The 20,007-nt window shown below is 37.7% G+C and overlaps 1 protein-coding gene across 2 annotated transcripts in view; it reads left to right on the forward strand.

The window, feature by feature from the left end:
* Window positions 1-19,721, forward strand: part of LOC124788106 (histone-lysine N-methyltransferase E(z)) — a 92,839-nt gene extending 73,118 nt beyond the window's left edge. For both annotated transcript variants that reach the window (XM_047255224.1, XM_047255225.1), the window contains exons 10-14: window positions 2,154-2,415; window positions 9,930-10,100; window positions 12,160-12,342; window positions 17,926-18,091; window positions 18,656-19,721. In XM_047255224.1, the coding sequence (XP_047111180.1) occupies window positions 2,154-2,415; window positions 9,930-10,100; window positions 12,160-12,342; window positions 17,926-18,091; window positions 18,656-18,716 (843 nt within the window). In that variant the 3' untranslated portion in view covers window positions 18,717-19,721. The remainder of the gene's footprint in view (window positions 1-2,153; window positions 2,416-9,929; window positions 10,101-12,159; window positions 12,343-17,925; window positions 18,092-18,655) is intronic.
* The last annotated feature ends 286 nt before the right edge of the window (window positions 19,722-20,007 follow it).

A 20,007-nucleotide genomic window follows, 5' to 3' on the forward strand; every position in this document is an offset into this window, starting at 1 on the left:
CATAGTCCATAATGAAAAGTAGTACTGACGAAAAGATAGAATGAAAACCATTCCTATGAAATTTAACGGCAAAATGTCCCTGCAAATAGAAAAATGTTTTAAAAGTCTGATGTCAGATGTGGCTTTCAGGTTAATAACACCCTAAAACTGCGAATAAAATATAAACTGAAAGGGAACTATGATAAATTTGATGGCTCTGGAGTATACAGGATTGACTGCATTAGCTGTGACAAATATTATATCGGTCAAACAGGCCGCTCTTTTAAATTGAGATTTAAAGAAAACTCACAGCCATGACACAAAACGGCTTTGGGACAGAAATTATCTGATACTGGTCATTCCATAGGGAGCATTGAGAATCGTACGTGTATTCTTCACAGAGTGGAAAAAGGCTATGCTCCTAATTTGTTAGAGGAGCTTTAAATTTATAAAGCAAAAAATAAAGAACCAACTAAACTGCTTAACTGGCAAAATGACTTTGTGCCCAATGCCTACTTTGCTTTATTTGACAATGTTTTACTCTAATCACTGCACGCCTCTGTTGTATATAGTGTGTTGATAATTTCACCTAGTATTGAGTGCCTCACATATTTATTTCATTTTCATACATTTTACGCCTTACTCTAGTATGTTCTTGTTCCTTCTCAATTCATTTCATAGACTGCATTAATCAGATAATGTGGATCATCCACTGTTATGGAATTTTATAATTCTTTTCTTGCAACGGAGTGCCGCAGGGTACGAGGGGCCCTCTGCCGGTCGCGTTCCTCCAACCACTTCCCGCCTATGTGGAATTCTCACATTAGCGCTAACAGAGGGCACTGATTATGTGCAGCACTAAGTTTTCTTTCATTTGTGACTCCTTTAGCGATTTGTTTTATGGTTGTTTAATATTACCCGGTGCACTATCAACGGTGTTTAATATTCAGGTCATTAACTAGAATATTGGCATTAGAGCACATGTCAACCACTGTTTCTTAACTCTTCCTCTTTTTAACAATCTTTCTTTTGTCGTGTTCTTCTTTTTATTGCTTTTTATTACTGTAATGCCTTTTATACGTTATAAGCTTATTACAGACTTCAACTATTGTAACCCCCTTTATTTTTCGCTGTTTCAATGAATTATTGAGAACTAGTATATGCCGACATTAGCAACATCTGGTGAACTTACAACACCAACATCTTGTGGCTACTGTACGGCATCTTGTTTTAAACAGTAGTACTACCGACAACATGAGTTGTGCATGTGATGTTATTTATATGTATTTACGATGCTGGTGCTGAATCCGCATTTAACAATTGACAGTGCCACCAGTACATTAGGACTTTGTTTTTATGAAACAGTATGCCTCTTCATATTTAAAGCACACAAATGTAAATTTTGTCAGTACTACTTTTCATTATGGTCTGTGTGTTGTTCTTAAGCTGTAGACAGTTTGCGAGTGTATTTATGTTTTTCCCATTTTTGCTGCAGATCTGATGATGGTCATTAAAGACCGAAACCGGTAATCTGTTACAAAAAGTTTGTGACCATAGACATAAATTAAAGGAAACTTGCTGCTCTGTTGTGCCGCTCCACTATAATCCAGGACTAAGAGGTGGTACTTTATGTAATTTTAAGACTACCTGTTTTGAGTTTGGTGGATAATACAAAGACAGAAACCATGTACAGCATGATATTAACTTGTTCTGCTGGCATATTGCTCTGTGGTAATTTAAGTCATTTTATGCATCCTCTCAGTATGGTGTTTAATTTGTTAAAATATTTTTTAACAGAGTGCAAAAAAATACTCCCCAGTGTTCATGAAGTTAACGTTAATTGGAAAGATAAGAATATAATAATATTGTTAGAGAAATAGTGTTTACTGGCAAAGAGGAGAAGGTTTCTTGTAAATTTGAAACTGATTTCAAGCATATTGGTGACTGTGAAGAAATATGCAGTGGCAGTTGCCTCTGTGGGAAGTTCTAATTTATAAAGTATCCATTGTCTTCTATCAGCTTCAGTAACTTCATAGCATTGCTCTTACTCAACCTTGTTTCTCACTCTTTATTAATATAATTTTTTGTGAAAGCTTTACTTTGAGAAAAATTATGGGCAGAATTTTACTAAAACAGAAATTTGTGTGTTGTAGTGTTGACTTGTCTTGTTATAGGTATATGAATTTGCTCAGAAGGAATCAGCTGATATAATTACAGAAGAATCGCTTAAAGATTTCACGCCACCACGCAAGAAGAAGAAGAAGCATAGATTGTGGTCAATGCATTGCCGGAAGATTCAGCTGAAGAAAGATTCCAGCTCAAACCATGTTTATAACTTTACACCCTGTGATCATCCCAATCAACCGTGTGACCAGTTGTGTCCCTGTATTGGTGCCCAGAACTTCTGTGAAAAGTTTTGCCAATGTAGCTCTGACTGTAAGTTTACTTTGTTTACATTAATTTGTTCTGTATTTGTCAATTAAGAGTAATTTGAATTCAAGCTGGAAACAATGACAAGGTGCCACTGAGGTATTTACCCATTTCCTCGAATCCTTAATCTGTTCTAATTTATCCATTTCAGTATACTGGCATTTGTGAAAGGCATATTTTTTTGTTTCCAAACTAGCAAGCACAGTATCTGTTCAAAGTGTTTTGTCACAGGTGTAAGAGTTATTTTGAGTTTGGCTTTTACTGAAAAGGGTGGGAGAATTGTACAGGTTGCACTCAGCCTCATGATGCCAATTGAGGAACTACTTGACTGAATAGTAGCAGCTCTGCAGTCTGGATAGTCTGCAACATGGCTGTGAGAGAAGTATGCTGACCTCATGCATACCCATACTGCACCTGCATGATGCTGCGAGGCAGAGGATGTCACGGCAGCTGGTAGACATCCGTTGGGCCTTCATGGCTTGGCAAAAACCTCACTTTTTATTGAAATGAAAAATATCATTCAGTGAACTACCATGTCATCAAAACACACAGAGAATAGAATTTTAACCCAGTCTTGTTAACAAAGTTAGAACCAAGACTTACAGTAAGATTCTAGTTGATACTATATACCATCCTTGGTGAACTGAGATTGTCATCCATGAGTTACAGAAAGAAGCTGCTCGAATTGATTCACAGGAATACTAATGAACAATCTTTTAGAAAAAATGCCTGTTGCCTCTGATAGCTTATGTTTTGTTGTTTAGCAGTGTATGAAAGTTTAATATCCTCACCAGCGGACATCACGATCGAGGCAGCTGAACTGGCATGGGTAGGGCAGCCGAATAATATGATAACTGTCCATGGAGAGCATATGCAATGTGTAGTAATGGCAGACCTGCTGACAGAAGTGTTTACCTGTGGGTGACTGTAAGCCAAGTGGACCAGTGCCTACCCTGAGTTCAACCACTGCAGACCTCACATTGCACTTCATGCCAGTGTTGTTTCCGAGTGCTGAGCTGTTGGCTGGTTGTGCCAGCCATGTGCTAAGTTTATTCTGATGTACTTTTGTATGTGGTTTCAGGGTCTCTGCTTCCTCTAGGTCGACTAGCAAAGCGAATTTTGTTTCCTGTCATGGGGTTCTCGTCCTTAGTTATTATCGAGCCACCATCGGCCCATGAAGCACCCGTGCTGACAGTGTAGTGTAGCAGGATTGTCAAACCTGTGCAGATAGTAAAGTGGCATCAAAGGATATTGTCATACATGTGACGCTCCTGATTTTTTGTTTCTCTTTGCCCAGTCTTAATTTTGGGCACCACAGACATGGCATTTCTGCATTGCTGACAGGGTGCTATACTCCATCCTCGCATGTTATAATAATCTGGAAAAGCACTTACATTGTCGGTAGTGATTTCACTGTAAGTGCAAAATATTTTTTGTCTTGACCCTTTTTTTTTGTGTTTGCCTTCCAGATCACTGACAAAGTGCATTTAGTGCCTCAATCTGTTCCTTGTCATGAACTGTACTCACTTACTGTGGTCATACAGCCTGCTGCTTGAGAATACCTTGGACCAGGAAGAAAATTCTGAGGCAATTAAGCCATTGCAGTACCTAAATATTGTCATGCTTTCCTCCACCACTCACAACAAGGTAAAGGCTGAGTTGCATCATTTGCAGGATCAGGGTATCGGTCCTCCTACTTTGTTGAGCCACTTGGCCACCCCTTTGATGGTAATTCAGAAGCCCGACACCATCATGTACCTTTGCAGAGATTTCAAACTAACACTTAACATGCAGTGTGGCTGAGATTCATATCCAATTCCGTGCCGTGTGGATTTGTTTGTGACGTTGTCGTAGGGCCAGATTTTTCACGCATCAGCTTGCATGTTGCTTGCCTACAGTTGCTGTTGGACACAGTTTCTTGGACTTCCTTGGTCCTCAACACCCCTTTTGGGCTTTATCAGTTTAATCACTTGCTTTTTGGAAACTCGTTTGTGCCCAAATTTATCCATGGTATTTGGAGCAGTTGATTCAGGACATTCCCTGTTGTGGAACTTGCCTTGATGACATGTAGGTAATGGAGTCTACTCGAGAGAAGCATTTACAAAACCTTCAGTCAGTTTTCCAATGCCTCCTGCAGAATGACCTAGCAAGCTGGAAAAGTGCAGTTTTTTGGGTTATGTGCTTAGTAAAGCTGGTCTTGTCTCCGAGGACAACCACATCAAAAGCATTGTCAACCTACTAGCACCCAAGAACCTGAAGGAGCTCCAGTCTTTTTGGGCAAGATTTTGTGTAATGCATATTTCATTCCCCAGTCCACACACGTTTGGCATCTTCATAACTGGCATTGGTGTCATCCAATTCCATTAGAACTTGGATGGCAGTGAACACCCCATCGCTTGCACATTGGAGATACTTTCCATTGTACAGTGTAATTATTCATAAGTGGAAAAGGTGCTAGCTATTATTTTCAGAGTTAAAAAGTTTAACATTTTCCCTTATGGGGGTGAGAGTCCTTCTCATTACTGACCACAAGTCGCTCGTTTCCTTATGTGCCCCTCATTTCAAGCTGCTGGACAGGACTACCCAAGGATTGCAGAGGTGGGCCCTCTTTTTTTTTTTTTTTTTTTTTTTTTTTTTTTTTTTTTTTTTTTTTTTTTTTTTAGTAACTATTGCTATGGCATTTGTTACAATTCCACTGCCCACTGCTGATGCACTGTTGCGGCTACTGGTGGGGTCCAATCCAGAGTTCGATCGGCAGGAGGCTTTTTGTTGATTATACCTTGCTGCAAACCCTGTCAGGTTTTCTGTTACAACACAAGACCCACGTTTCCAGAAATTTATTTCAGCTGTCCAGTTGGTTTGACATGCTTGACTCAACATTTTCCATAAGATCCTCATGCTTGCCGTGGGGGAGCATTGCTGTCAAGTGATTGTCCCTCCAAAATTGCATCTTCACATACTCCAGTTGCAATGTGCTTTGTCACACTGGGTATGACTGGTATGGAGGCATTGCTTCTACATCACGTCTACTGGCCGACAATCAGTTGCGGCATCAAACATCCAGTATGGGCTTGTGGGGCCCATGGACAAAACCTGATACACTACCATTCCAGTTCTCTTGACCGATCCTGGAGCAACCTTTTGGAAGCGTTCATGTTTGTTTTACTGCTCCAGTTTTGTGCAACTTGTGGTTGGTGGTGGGCAGGCATTGTCCAGTTTCCTGTAAATAGCCGAGCTGTCATCCACATCGTAGACTGCCGCTATTCACACATTGTCGGCTATTTTTGCCGTTGAGGAATCCTTTAGGACCCTTGTGTCTGATAGCGGTAGGCAGTGTGTGTCGAGATAGTTTGAAGAATTTTGTATTCGCAGTGCTATCCAGCATCTGACTACTGCCCTCTTTCACTCAGCTTCTAAATCAGAGATGGGGCGCTTCATACAGACATTCAAGAACCGAATCAAGAAGTCTTTGTCTGCCTTTCCCCGTGACTATGCATTGTCACGTTTTCTGGCTACATACTGGGCAATGCCAGTCAGGGGGTGCAGTCCAGCAGAACATTTGCACGAGTACCAGCCACTGGGTCTCCTAGATTTGTTGCACCCTAAGTCACATGCCACAAACTATCTTGGCCCAACACGTTTTTCTCCTGGAGATGTCGTTTGGGCCCGGTCCTTCAGCTGATGGCAGGGGTGGTTGCCAGGTGTCTTCATGGGCCAGGAATGTCATCAGTTGTTTGTTATGGATCTCATTAGGCACCATTGTATCCATCGTGCAAATCATTCGTCCGTGCCCTGTTGGGGCACAGACATTCAAGAACCGAATCAAGAAGTCTTTGTCTGCCTTTCCCCGTGACTATGCATTGTCACGTTTTCTGGCTACATACTGGGCAATGCCAGTCAGGGGGTGCAGTCCAGCAGAACATTTGCACGAGTACCAGCCACGGGATCTCCTAGATTTGTTGCACCCTAAGTCACATGCCACAAACTATCTTGGCCCAACACGTTTTTCTCCTGGAGATGTCGTTTGGGCCCGGTCCTTCAGCTGATGGCAGGGGTGGTTGCCAGGTGTCTTCATGGGCCAGGAATGTCATCAGTTGTTTGTTATGGATCTCATTAGGCACCATTGTATCCATCGTGCAAATCATTCGTCCGTGCCCTGTTGGGGCATTGCAGCCATAGTGTTCTGATTAACTCTGCAGCAGGCTGGTCTCGACGCTGTTCCAGGAGTGGGCTCTCACGTGAAGCAGTATGCCTAACATTGCCGTGCCTTCCCCCACTCTCCCTTTGCCTGCAGCCTCAAGTCCCAGACAGGCTCACGATACACCTGCCGAAATAGAGCCCTTGAGTTTTGACCCATCCTCTTTCCCTTCCATTTGTCCTCCCCTCCCCCCATTTCCCTTCGACGGTCGAGGTGGCCTTGATATTGCCTCCCTCGGGGGTTGGTCTCCTGCCTGGCAGCCTGTCTGATTCTGTGTCAGAGGTTGCGATCCAAGCCTGGCTGTTTTTGGCCCTGCGAGGCCTTTTCAGGAGGGGAAGCATTTAGCACTGGACACCACAATGGAGGCAGATGCGCTGGCGTATGTAGTGCAGTGAAAGTGCTGAAACCAGCCATGGTTAGTTGAATTTTATTGATTTATCATGTAACAGAAGTTTAACAGATTCCTTTTAGCATGTGTGGATGACTTCACACATTTCATTATTTAGGGTCAATTGCCAATTTTCTCACCGAACAGATATCTTATCTAAATTGTTTTGCAGCTCGTTTTGATCTTCTGATGACTATGAGATGATAAACAACAGCATCATCTGCAAACAACCATGACAGCTCTTCAGATTGTCTCCTAAATCATTTATATAGATAAGGAACAGCAGAGGGCCTATAACACTACCCTGGGAAACTCCAGAAATCTCTTCTGTTTTACTTGACAACTTTCCATCAATTACTGCAAACTGCGACCTCTCTGACAGGAGATCAGGAATCCAGTCGCATAACTGAGACAATATTCCATAAGCACACAATTTGATTACAAGCTGCTTGTGAGGTAAGTGTCAGAAGCCTTCTGCAAATCAAGAAATATGGAATCAATTGGAAATATCTTGCCAATATCACTCAGCACTTCATGTGGGTAAAGAGCTAGTTGTGTGTCAATAGACCATTCTTTTTGAGTTACTTCATAATGTTTGAACACAATATCATTCCAAAACCCTACTGCATTTCGACGTTGACAATACAGACCTGTAATTTAGTGGATTACTCCTATTGCCATTCTTGAATAATGCTATGACCTGTGCAACTTTCCAGTCTTTGAGTATGGATCTTTCATTGAATGAGTGATTGTATATGATTGTTAATTATTGGGCTGTCGCATCAGCATACTCTGAAGGTAAACTAATTGGTTTGCAGTCTGCTTTTATGAAGTCATTTAAGTTGCTTCATTACTCTGAGGTTATGTACTTCTAAGTTACTCATGTTGGCAGCTGTTCTTGCTTTGAATTCTGGAATATTTACATCACCTTCTATGGAGAAGGAATTTCGGGAAGGCTGTGTCTAATAACTGTGCTTTAGGAGCACTGTCATCGACAGTCATGCAGAGAAGGCATTCATTGTGCCTTGCCACTAGCATACTTTACATATGACCAGAATCTCTTTGGACTTTCTGCAAAGTTTCAAGACAAAGTATCGTTGTGGAAACTATTACAAGCATTGCTCATTGAAGTCCTTGCTAAATTTTGAGCTTCTGTAAAAGATCATCAATCTTGGGGATTTTACATTTGTTTAAATTTGGCATGCTTTTTTCGTTGATTCTTCAACAGTGTTCTGACCCATTTTGGGTACCAAGGGGATCAGCTCTGTATATTGTTAATTTATTTGGTATAAATCTCGTAGTTGCTGTCAATAATATTTCTTTGAATTCAAGCCACGTCTGGTCTACACTTACATTTTTTAATTTGGAACGAATGGAGATTGCCTCTCAAGAAGATGTCAGACGAATTGTTATCTGCTTTCTGGAATAGGTATATTTTTTGTATATTTTTGGTGGATTTGTTTCAGTATATAGTGATATGTTCACAAAGTTAGCTAAATAATATACCAAATACAAGCGCCAAGGTAGGCAGCAAGATACACTCTCTCCTTACAAGGGTGGAGTTTGTGCCTCTGTTTCCAGCTTTGAGGCAAATCTCGCTCAATGTTGCTTAGTCCTTCGGCAGAGAAAAAGCAATTTGATCTTTCCGTTGACATTTGTGTTTCAAATTTACCTACATGTTTTTGAGAAAACTTCAGTAAAGACCATAACAAAAATTATATTGCTGAACTATATCTAAAAGGTTTTGAGCGCTGTTGAAAAAAAGTATGTAATTCTATTTAGCAAAAAAAAATATATACTCGCCCATAAAGACGATGCAGTTGTCAACAGTACAGCAAATTATTTGGTCTTTTACATAACATTTGCTGGAAACACTGTTTCACTAGCTTGAATGATTCATTAAATATTCATACATTAAGACAACCACTCACATATAACTGATTGAAATGTGATGCATAGAAACAGGTAACAGAAAACTGTTGAATAGTAGCTTTTGAGCTCTTGCTCTTTCTCTAGTAGAAGCAGATACATTCATGTACACAACCACACACACACACCCAAATGCACTTGCTGTGGCCATGGAATTTCCATTGTTGTTAAATATTCAAGTTATCAAAGATTGGTTCACCCTATATGTATCTTTTTGTTTCCACTGACTTCTCTTCCACATTTAGTGTTATATTGTTTCTTATTACTTAAAGTGCAGTTAAAGACTTATTCTGACACTGTACAAAGTATTTCATTTACAAGCATTGTGTCTGCTTCAGAATGGATTCTGAATTACTCTGTAACATTGAATTTTTAACAAATCTGATGAATTTCCATTTGTGAAGTTCATTTTAACCACCAAAACAAAATTTCTTATAAGACTAGCTATAGATTGTATATATTAATAATTAATTGTATTGATTGATATTCATAAATACTCCTATTAAATTATTGAAGTATTCATGATATTTGAGTCAAGTTTTGACTGATATCCAATTCACTACGTCACATAAAATACTTACGTCATGTTTTCTGTCCCTATGAAATCCATATACATTTATATTACCTTCTGGCCAAACAGACGAGATAATTCCCGTGAAGTTAAACTAATGTGTTTGAGTATTAAATGCACGTATTTAGTTTATTGTATCTTGTATCTGTTTGCCCACTGTCCCTTTTATTCTTAGATTACATACAAACATCATTTGTCTGTTATTTTTGTTATTGTTTCTTTCTTTTTGTTCATTGGTGACACATTTAACTTTTCTCATATCTGATAATGCCATCTCTATTTTGTAGGGTTAAGTCATTTGGAAAATTCGTGTTGGTGTTGTATGGTTTGAACTATTTCATGTCTTATAATATTGTCACTACAGTATTGTCATTAAGAATATACATATTCCTGTCAGTATACTCTCTAAGTTTTTTACTTGTTTATGTTTCTAGGCCAGAACCGCTTCCCTGGTTGCCGTTGTAAGGCACAGTGTAACACAAAACAATGCCCATGTTACTTAGCTGTTCGTGAATGTGATCCAGATTTGTGTGTTACATGTGGAGCTGAGCAATTTGATATTTCCAAAATTTCTTGTAAAAATGTCAGTGTTCAGCGTGGATTACGTAAGTTTTTTTGAACATGATTAATCACTGTTCTTCACTATATTCTCCTCTTGTAAATAATATTTGTGCAGATAACTGAAGAACTTATTAAATTTATGTTTACGTGATAGAATGAAGATGTTAGGCATTCTCAGTCCCTTCTGTTATATTAAATGTTGGTATAGAAGTGGAATTTTGATTTTAACATAAAATTGCCCCACTTGTGATGATTCAAACTTTGGTCTTCCACATACCTTCAGGAGGACTGAACTGTTAAGTCAGTCTCTTGTGCTTAATTGGCAGCTTTATAGGCTTGTCAGGAAACTTTGATTTTAATAATGCCTGATTTTAACCCATATTCATTTTATTTTGATTATTTTGTATTAGTGTTTGTCGTGTATAACATGCAGTCACCACCTTATTACATATGTGTTACATCTATTTAAAAATGTTCTGTCAGCACATACAGAGATCATAATAGTTGATAAAATATTGCAGTAATGGCAACAAAAACAATTTTAGCTGATTACAGAAGGGGTAGAAAGATATAGAACAATAGAAGTGCCTTACAATGTTGTGTCCCACTAATTAGTTGGGGAGTCTCTGATGCCTATCGTATGGAAGTCATGAAGGGAGTTTCTGTAACTGAAGCATATCTTTCATTGTTGCCATTAGAAGTCATCTACTGCATATTGAATATATATAGCACCATTTGCGGAAAGAAACACGGTCAGATTGTTGTACTGGCAGCGATGCTATTTCTTCTCAATTTTACTTCCATGCATTATATGTCCTCCGTTTAAGTTCAGAGATGTTGCCAGATGGGCTGAATTGCTCATTGTATGTCACGTCCTCATTAGGGAGTCTACATGCTCATTTGTTGTGCTGGTATCCAGAGAAATTTCACCACTTGTAGCTCAACCATCATCTACCATACAGTCATAAGGTGAATATTGTTGTCTCTCTGTGTTGTTGAGATAGTGAGAACCGGTAGTATACTTTATGAATCAGACATGTGAATCTTGTTCAGACCAGTTGGCCTGATGTCTTGGAAAGTTTACTTACATGATGGCTACTGACTTGACCTGAGATAGCGAATACGAGCGTTCTGTTCACAACTCGGTATAAAAGAAGTTGCTATGCATGTATGGTTGATAAGTTATTTTCGAGATGTTAGTGATTGTTTTAATTGCATGTGGTGAGTGCCTTTGCACTGTTGATTTTATTGGTGAAACTGAGATGAGATAAACAAGTAGGAATGAGAGATGTTGAATGACTGCTGAACAGATGGCTTCAGTGAAAAACTGAACGGGCTACAAGTGTACACCATGAAGTGAAGAAGTAGCTGATTTTGGGACTTTCATTTTTGGGGATCACATGGATGATGGGTGAAAGTGTTAACTGATAAAAAGGAATTCTGATGAGCTGCTTTGTCTGTCGGACTAGATTGTAGAGAAGCTATTCAACAGTGTGGTTTTTGTTTCAATACAGAGATAACATTAGTTCAAAGAAGCTTCTGTAGGTCAACTGCTGTCTGAAAAACTGGAGGCTCCAAAAGTTCAAATTTTCCGCAAGACAAATTTATCTTCCAGGAATTCGTGCCAGGTATAGAAGTATTTCCACAGCTTCCTGAAGCATAGTATTTTGTGTTTTCTTGTAATGTTATCTTGATTTCATCTGCTCAGTGATCAGATAAAATTGGGCTACCAACCCTCTGTTGTTGATGTGTAATTGTATGACCATGTTATCAGAAACCATTTTTTAGAATCTATGATGACAAATCGTACCTTGCATATAACCTTGTGCACAAAGATGAGGAAATTTGTCTGGTTAGCTATTACATAATTGAAATCAAGTAGCAATGAGTGCATTACAATGACCACAGTTACTATATAGTGATGTATTGTGCAAGTAAATCAACAGTAATAAAACCTATCCAGATTGATTGAAACAGTATGAAGTGAGCGGTGTTAAAACAAATATAATTGGAGAAAATTAAAGTTTAAGTACCTGAGATTTAGCTTACATTTTTGTTAACGTGCTATCATTCTGATTGTCAAAATATCTGGTATATTTACAGATAAACACCTGCTTATGGCACCATCTGACGTTGCTGGATGGGGGATATTTCTTAAAGACAGTGCACAGAAAAATGAATTTATTTCGGAATATTGTGGCGAAATCATATCACAGGATGAAGCAGATCGGAGAGGAAAAGTTTATGACAAGTATATGTGTAGCTTCCTCTTTAATTTGAATAATGGTGAGCTTCTCTTTGCAGACCATTTAGCATATAATAGTCAACACTCATATTGTATCTTCATTATAATTTTATATATAATCTTTGGTTCCAGTGTTTGATAATTTTTCATTACTAATTCTTTTTATGTAAGAAATAAATCATCAGTAACATACAAGTACAATTGAAAATAAGTAGAGGAAATTTCTAACATACTAAGCTGGAAAAAGGAGAGAAGGAAACATAGTAGGTGAATATGGATTTGGGGGAAGAAATGAAAGAGGAAGCCGTCTTTTAGAATTTTGCACAGAGCATAACTTAATCATAGCTAACACTTGGTTCAAGAATCATAAAAGAAGGTTGTATACATGGAAGAATCCTGGAGATACTAAAAGGTATCAGATAGATTATATAATGGTAAGACAGATTTAGGAACCAGGTTTTAAATTGTAGGACATTTCCAGGGGCAGATGTGGACTCTGACCACAATCTATTGGTTATGAACTGTAGATTTGAAACTGAAGAAATTGCAAAAAGGTGGGAATTTAAGGAGATGGGACCTGGATAAACTGACTAAACCAGAGGTTGTACAGAGTTTCAGGGAGAGCATAAGGGAACAATTGACAGGAATGGGGAAAAGAAATACAGTAGAAAACGAATGGGTAGCTCTGAGGGTTGAAGTAGTGAAGGCAGCAGAGGATCGAGTAGGTAAAAAGACGAGGGCTAGTAGAAATCCTTGGGTAACAGAAGAAATATTGAATTTAATTGATGAAAGGAGAAAATATAAAAATGCAGTAAATGAAGCAGGCAAGAAGGAATACAAACGTCTCAAAAATGAAATTGACAGGAAGTGCAAAATGGCTAAGCAGGCATGGCTAGAGGACAAATGTAAGGATGTGGAGGCTTATCTCACTAGGGGTAAGATAGATACAGCCTACAGGAAAATTAAAGAGACCTTTGGAGAAAAGAGAGCCACTTGTATGAATATCAAGAGCTCAGATGGAAACCCAGTTCTAAGCAAAGAAGGGAAGGCAGAAAGGTGGAAGGAGTATACAGAGGGTCTATACAAGGGCGATGTACTTGAGGACAATATTATGGAAATGGAAGAGGATGTAGATGAAGATGAAATGGGAGATATGATACTGCGTGAAGAGTTTGACAGAGCACTGAAAGACCTGAGTCGTAACAATTCCCCGGGAGTAGACAACATTCCATTATATATTCCATTATATATTCTAGCAGTTGTAGACTTAGAGAAAGCTTTTGACAATGTTAACTGGAATACTCTCTTTCAAATTCTGAAGGTGGCAGGGGTAAAATACAGGGAGCGAAAGGCTATTTACAATTTGTACAGAAAGCAGATGGCAGTTATAAGAGTCGAGGGGCATGAAAGGGAAGCAGTGGTTGGGAAGGGAGTGAGACAGGGTTGTAGCCTCTCCCCGATGTTATTCATTCTGTATATTGAGCAAGCAGTGAAGGAAACAAAAGAAAAATTTGGTGTAGGTATTAAAATCCATGGAGAAGAAATGAAAACTTTGAGGTTCGCCGATGACATCGTAATTCTGTCAGAGACTGCAAAGGACTTGGAAGAGCAGCTGAATGGAATGGACAGTCTTGAAAGGAGGATATAAGATGAACATCAACAAAAGCAAAACGAGGATAATGGAATGTAGTCAAATTAAGTCGGGCGATGCTGAGGGAATTAGATTAAGAAATGAGACACTTAAAGTAGTAAAGGAGTTTTGCTATTTGGGGAGCAAAATAACTGATGATGGTCGAAGTAGAGAGGATGTAAAATGTAGACTGGCAATGGCAAGGAAAACGTTTCAGAAGGAGAGAAATTTGTTAACATGGAGTATAGATTTAAGTGTTAGGAAGTCGTTTCTGAAAGTATTTGTATGGTTTGTAGCCATGTATGGAAGTGGAACATGGACAAGAAGAGAACAGAAGCTTTCGAAATGTGGTGCTACAGAAGAATGTTGAAGATTAGGTGGGTAGATCACGTAACTAATGAGGAGGTATTGAATAGGATTGGGGGGAAGAGAAGTTCGTGGCACAACTTGTCTAGAAGAAGGGATCGGCTGGTAGGACATGTCCTGAGGCATCAAGGGATCGCAAATTTAGCATTGGAGGGCAGCGTGGAGGGTAAAAATTGTAGAGGGAGACCAAGAGATGAATACACTAAGCAGATTCAGAAGGATGTAGATTGCAGTAGGTACTGGGAGATGAAGGAGCTTGCACAGGATAGATTAGCATGGACAGCTGCATCAAACCAGTCTCAGGAGTGAAGACAACAACAACAATGTTGGAATGGATTCAGTCACAAATGGGAAGTCATTAAAAGCTAGGATTCTCTCTTATTGTGTCTCACTTTCTCTCCTTTGTCCTGTATTACTTTTCATAATTCTGTGAGTAATTTGTAGTTCTCTCTTGCCAACGGAAGGTTTCACCTCTTATGGAAAGTGACATTTTTTTAAATGTTGTTTTTCTTTTAGTGCCTTTGTCTTAGTGTGACAAGAAATGGCAGCTTTAAGATATGAAGAAAGTGCTTCTGCAAGATCACTTTGTATGGTATGGCTTAAGAAAGAATTTGAGTAATTATCAATGTCTCACACAAAAAGTGACTCAGATCTGCAGTTCGTGAAATTTCAGAGATAACTAGTTTTGTAGTAGATGGACATCTAAAATTTTACGCCTCACGTTGCTGTTCACAAATGATGTATTTTTTGTATCTTATATAACATATTGTTTATCCTCTGGTTTGTCCATAGATAATCTAGTGAAAAATGTGTAACTTATAACAACCTCATTAAATATCATAGTTTTACTGGTTTTGTCATGTCTTGCTTCAAGATGTGCGTACTGTCCGCTGCTGAGAAGAATGCACGCAGCAATGAGTAGGGGTTCATTGTGATGTACTCTAGAGCAGAATAATTTGCACTGTTAAAAAATACATAAATTTCACCCCATTTAAATTGTATGTGTGACTCAGTAGATGAGGTTCAAGTGCCATAAATATCTCAGATGGTCTCACCTCATAGTGCACTGATACTTCCACAATAATATTAGTCAAATTCTCCATTTTTGCTTACAGGATTTCAGCAGTTGCTTTAGAAATAGTTTCATTAATATTGGCACTTCATATGCAATAATGGAAATGTAATTTTTCATCCTGATAATATATTCCATTTTATTCAGTTAAAACCCATTTGTTTCTGTCATACAATGACATGTAAGCATCATGCACTTTTCACTAGGATTTTTCCCTTTGTCAGTCATGTTGCGCATAAAAAAAAAAAATAAAAATAAAAAAGAAAATGGTTAACCACAAACAGCATACATTGAAACACAACAGGGCTGACAATGAGGAGGTGTGCTGGTAAGGTAATATGTTTTGTGTGTTATAGCAAAGGTCATGGGTAACTGCAGGGCAGAGGGAGTGAGAGTAAGGAGGATTGTTTTCCAGTATCATCCCTCACAGGTATTTGTATCAGTTGCCTACTGTAGATGTAAGTTTATTGGATCCCTTCAGAAACCAGAGTTTACTGTAACACCTCTGCAACATACTGAGCCTTACATTCATGCCACATTAATAATATTTTTAAAATATTGGAATACATTTGAAGTTCAGGTTCAAAAGAGCTTGGTTCTCAAAGTAGTTGATAACTCAGATATTTCTAATGGTATTTTTACAAGTATGTAGAAAAAGAATGTCATACATGGTAGCAACTGAGGATTAGTGAAGTGTATTGCTAGGTCTGGCTGATGATTTTCTCTTGTTGGCTGCACCACTACATACAAAACAGCCACAGAACACTCAGAAATAGCAAAGAATGCCAAGTGGACAAGTGTTCTTGGGTGTTTAGAAAAATGAAATGTTCTCATCTTTATGATGCTGTATTGGTGCCTGTAAATGAGAAACAGTGCTTGTTTCCCACTTTCATTTTTTTACAATATTCTGTAGCATTGCAAGCTCCCTCACTCTATATTTTGTTGATACTTAATTGAAACAGTTTTCTTTGCAGCAGTGAGATGTGGGTTAGGAGAGGTTAACAGGGAGAACTCACATCATGCGAAATCTGTGTTGCCTGAAATAACAGCAGCTCTTTTTATATATAAGGACAACAGTTCATATAATTACTTAGTTTATTGAGATTGTAAGTAACACAGTTCCTAACAGTGGTTAGACCCCACCATTCTCATATTAGTAGTTAAATTTAGTCACACTGGAGTTTGCCGTTATTGTATTGATTTCCCAAATTAAATTATCACACTATAAAAATTTACAGGTGTCCCAGTAATTGGTCAAGTAATAATATAACCCACCAACAAATGCTACTGGCGAAGAATGACATACTGATTCTTACACTTTGTTCATGTGTAATAACACACACGCTTTGTGAATTAACCAGTTATCATTCACTGTTGTGCCACCATTTCTCAGAAAATTTCCAGACTTGTATTTTGTCAACTTCTGCAAACTGTTCATATTTTTTTATGCAACTTGACTGCATGCGATTTTTCAACAAAAAACCACCTGTGTCAACTAACTTCACATCATTTAAAAGGCATGAATAGTAGGGCTTGTGCATTGTTGAACAAAACAAGAAGACAGTGCCTCCTGCTGGAAAACACATTCTCAGCTTCAAATGTTGCAGAGAACCTGCGATTTGTAAAGGGTGGACTGAGTATTGATAGAAGTGCCCCTTACAGCCCCTCATATTTTTTGAGTCACTGAACTTGGTTGGGTTGATGTCATTTTCTCAATTTCATTAGCCTGAAATAATTTGACTGATTTTTGTTTCCATTTCTCAGCCATTATAATTTGTACACCTGTACAATCTTCTCAGATACCACAACATAACTGCAAAGCAGGTCATCATACTAGGGAGAAATTTGTATTTCAGATATGTTTTATATCATATGTGTGGCAGTGATGTGAGATGTGAATTCCTTTTTGGGGGGAAGAGGGGTGAGGTTGAATTGTGATCAGCTACAGTTGTGAAGGTAGTAGCCTCCTGCATTAGTAAGTCATGCAAACCTTGAATTGATTACTGCGTTATATACTTTTTAAATATCTTAATTGTGTATTGATTAGTTAGTTGAGCATAAAGCATAAATATTTCATGAAACTAATTTTTTATTCTCATGAATAAGCAGATTTTTTAAGAAATTGTAAGAGATGTTTTGAGTAGTAAAATAAACAGTTCTGTTGTGCAAATAAGTATGTGTCTTTTGACATCACCTGCTTCTACATTTGTTGATCACTGAAGAATATGCTGACAAGGGTTTTTGCCGTTTGTGTGTAATTACTATGTCATGGTTTCTGCATGTCATTTACAGAAAGTAACTTTCTTCTTGATCAGGACAGAACAAGGGTTATGGAAAGACATTTTGGCTTCTCCAGGAACCATAATGCATAAGGAATAGCAAATTTAAATGAAGAGATTGAAAGTTACAGTTATAAGTAAGACTAGATTGTGAATATGATGTTCATTGTATTTCCTCTCAGCGTTTATTTTAATTCATTTTAGCGCAAACCTAATATGCTAAATTATTGGTTTCACATTCCTTAAAAGTAATATATGTACACTAATTTTGTTTCAGATTTTGTGGTTGATGCAACCCGCAAAGGAAATAAAATACGCTTTGCTAATCATTCTATAAACCCTAATTGTTACGCAAAAGTTATGATGGTGAATGGGGACCACAGAATTGGTATTTTTGCTAAACGTGCCATACAGCCTGGAGAAGAACTGTTCTTTGATTACAGGTTAGAAATATGAATTGTTCAAAGTTATTAACTGTTTTGAGCACTCATCCTTTTATTTATTTATTCATTCATCATTTTATGCCATACTTAAGGTGAGCACGATGCACTGTTTTTGAGCAAAACACGATGTGCGTAAAAGGCTTTTAGGGGCACTATTAATTTAATAATTCCAAGAGCTAAGTAATTCTTGCATGTCCACATTGCATTTTTTCACAAAATAGTAAATATTTCACAAATAAAGAGATTTGGATTTGGCCATTGACTCAGAAATCTATCCAAAATAATTGCTGTTAATAACCTACTTGAAAATAATTGCATAATATAACAGAACATACATTAAGAAAAAAAGGAAACAAGAACAGAATTGAAACAGAGGTTACAAATTAGACATTAATCATGGAATGAATGTCCTCCAGTTTTAAACCATTATAATATCAAATGTAATGTGATTTGTCTTGACAGGGGCACTCGTAGCAGTATTTTAAATTTCACCTGCCTTGTTGAAATTTCTGTTTTCTGAGTTTAAAGACAACTTATGACTTTTCCCCTTTACCATTTTTGCAGGTATGGACCAACTGAACAGTTGAAGTTTGTGGGAATTGAGCGAGAGATGGAATTCTTATAAAATATTGATCTTTTTTGACAGCTGCATTTAGTTTTGCAATTGAATTTGAATTGCTATGTATTCATATTTATTGTTGTGACCCTTTGAGAAGTGGACACCTTATATGTAGGCATTGAATTAATGAACAAATTGAATGTAAATAATAATTACATTGTTGGCAGTATCTGCATAAGCCATAACAGAAAATTTTTATGGTTGTCATACCAAGTTGTAACCTATGTTTGTTATATATTGTCAAAATGTATGTCTGGGAGTTCCTTTCAAACTGTGTGTTGTTAAATGTTATAGCAATTTGTGTGAAGCTTCTGGGAAACCATCAGAGCATTTTTTTTACTGCATTTATTTACTATGATGTTGCTTTTATTTCTTTGGATTATTTAGGACTAGGCTCCTGAAGGTAGCATTTGTAGTAGTGAATCAGAAGTGTTACTGTTGCAGTTACAGAAACAGTAATGCTCTCTGGTATGTGCACATTTGGTTAGTTACTGTGCCATAGTGTACAAAGTCTGTATGAGATAACAAATTAGGTCATGGAGTGTTATCATACAGTATAAAAATTCCTGCAGAATGCAGTTGATAGAAGTTGGTACATACTTATCACCAGCCTGAGAGTTCCTGAATGAAGTGTCAGTTTTTTTTGTACAAAATCATGACTTATGCACCCAATTTGTAAAACAGATGTGCTAAACTAAGTGAATATTAATAATCAGTGTTCATATTTATTTAATTTTTGGTTCTGTTCTTGTTTTTGGTCTACACACAAAAATGTGTCCACAGCTGATAAACATGGAAATAAATACTAGGTTGAACAATTGTTAAATTATTAAGAATTAGCCTTTTTATGGAACTTGAAATGTGTGTGTACAAGTTTCACTGCTGATTCATATTTAATTTTATATTTTTACAAGAAGTTTTTGCCAGTAAGAATACATAGTTACTTTTGTAAAGAAAATATTAATGTTGAATTGTAGTCATAATCCAAAGATGTCATTTTAGTGTACTTTCATGACCACAAATAAAATAAATGTTTTTCTAAAGTTGGTTTTCCTATTACACCTGTTTTGCCAACAGCTAAAAAGCCGCAAACTGCATTGTAGTTTGTTTATTAGAACTTTACTTTCTAGTCTTACTTGTTTTATACTTTTTTTGAAGAGTTAATTATCCAGTTCAATCAGCCTTCGTCATTATTCAGCCTGTACCCTTTCTCACTTTTTCTGATCCTGCAGTATTTTATTTTGTCTTCTACATGATGATTATGAATTCCCGTTACAGACTGCAAGGTCGTGTAAAG

This window comes from Schistocerca piceifrons, chromosome 3, assembly GCF_021461385.2.
Source record: "Schistocerca piceifrons isolate TAMUIC-IGC-003096 chromosome 3, iqSchPice1.1, whole genome shotgun sequence".
NCBI classification, from domain to species: Eukaryota; Metazoa; Arthropoda; class Insecta; order Orthoptera; family Acrididae; genus Schistocerca; species Schistocerca piceifrons.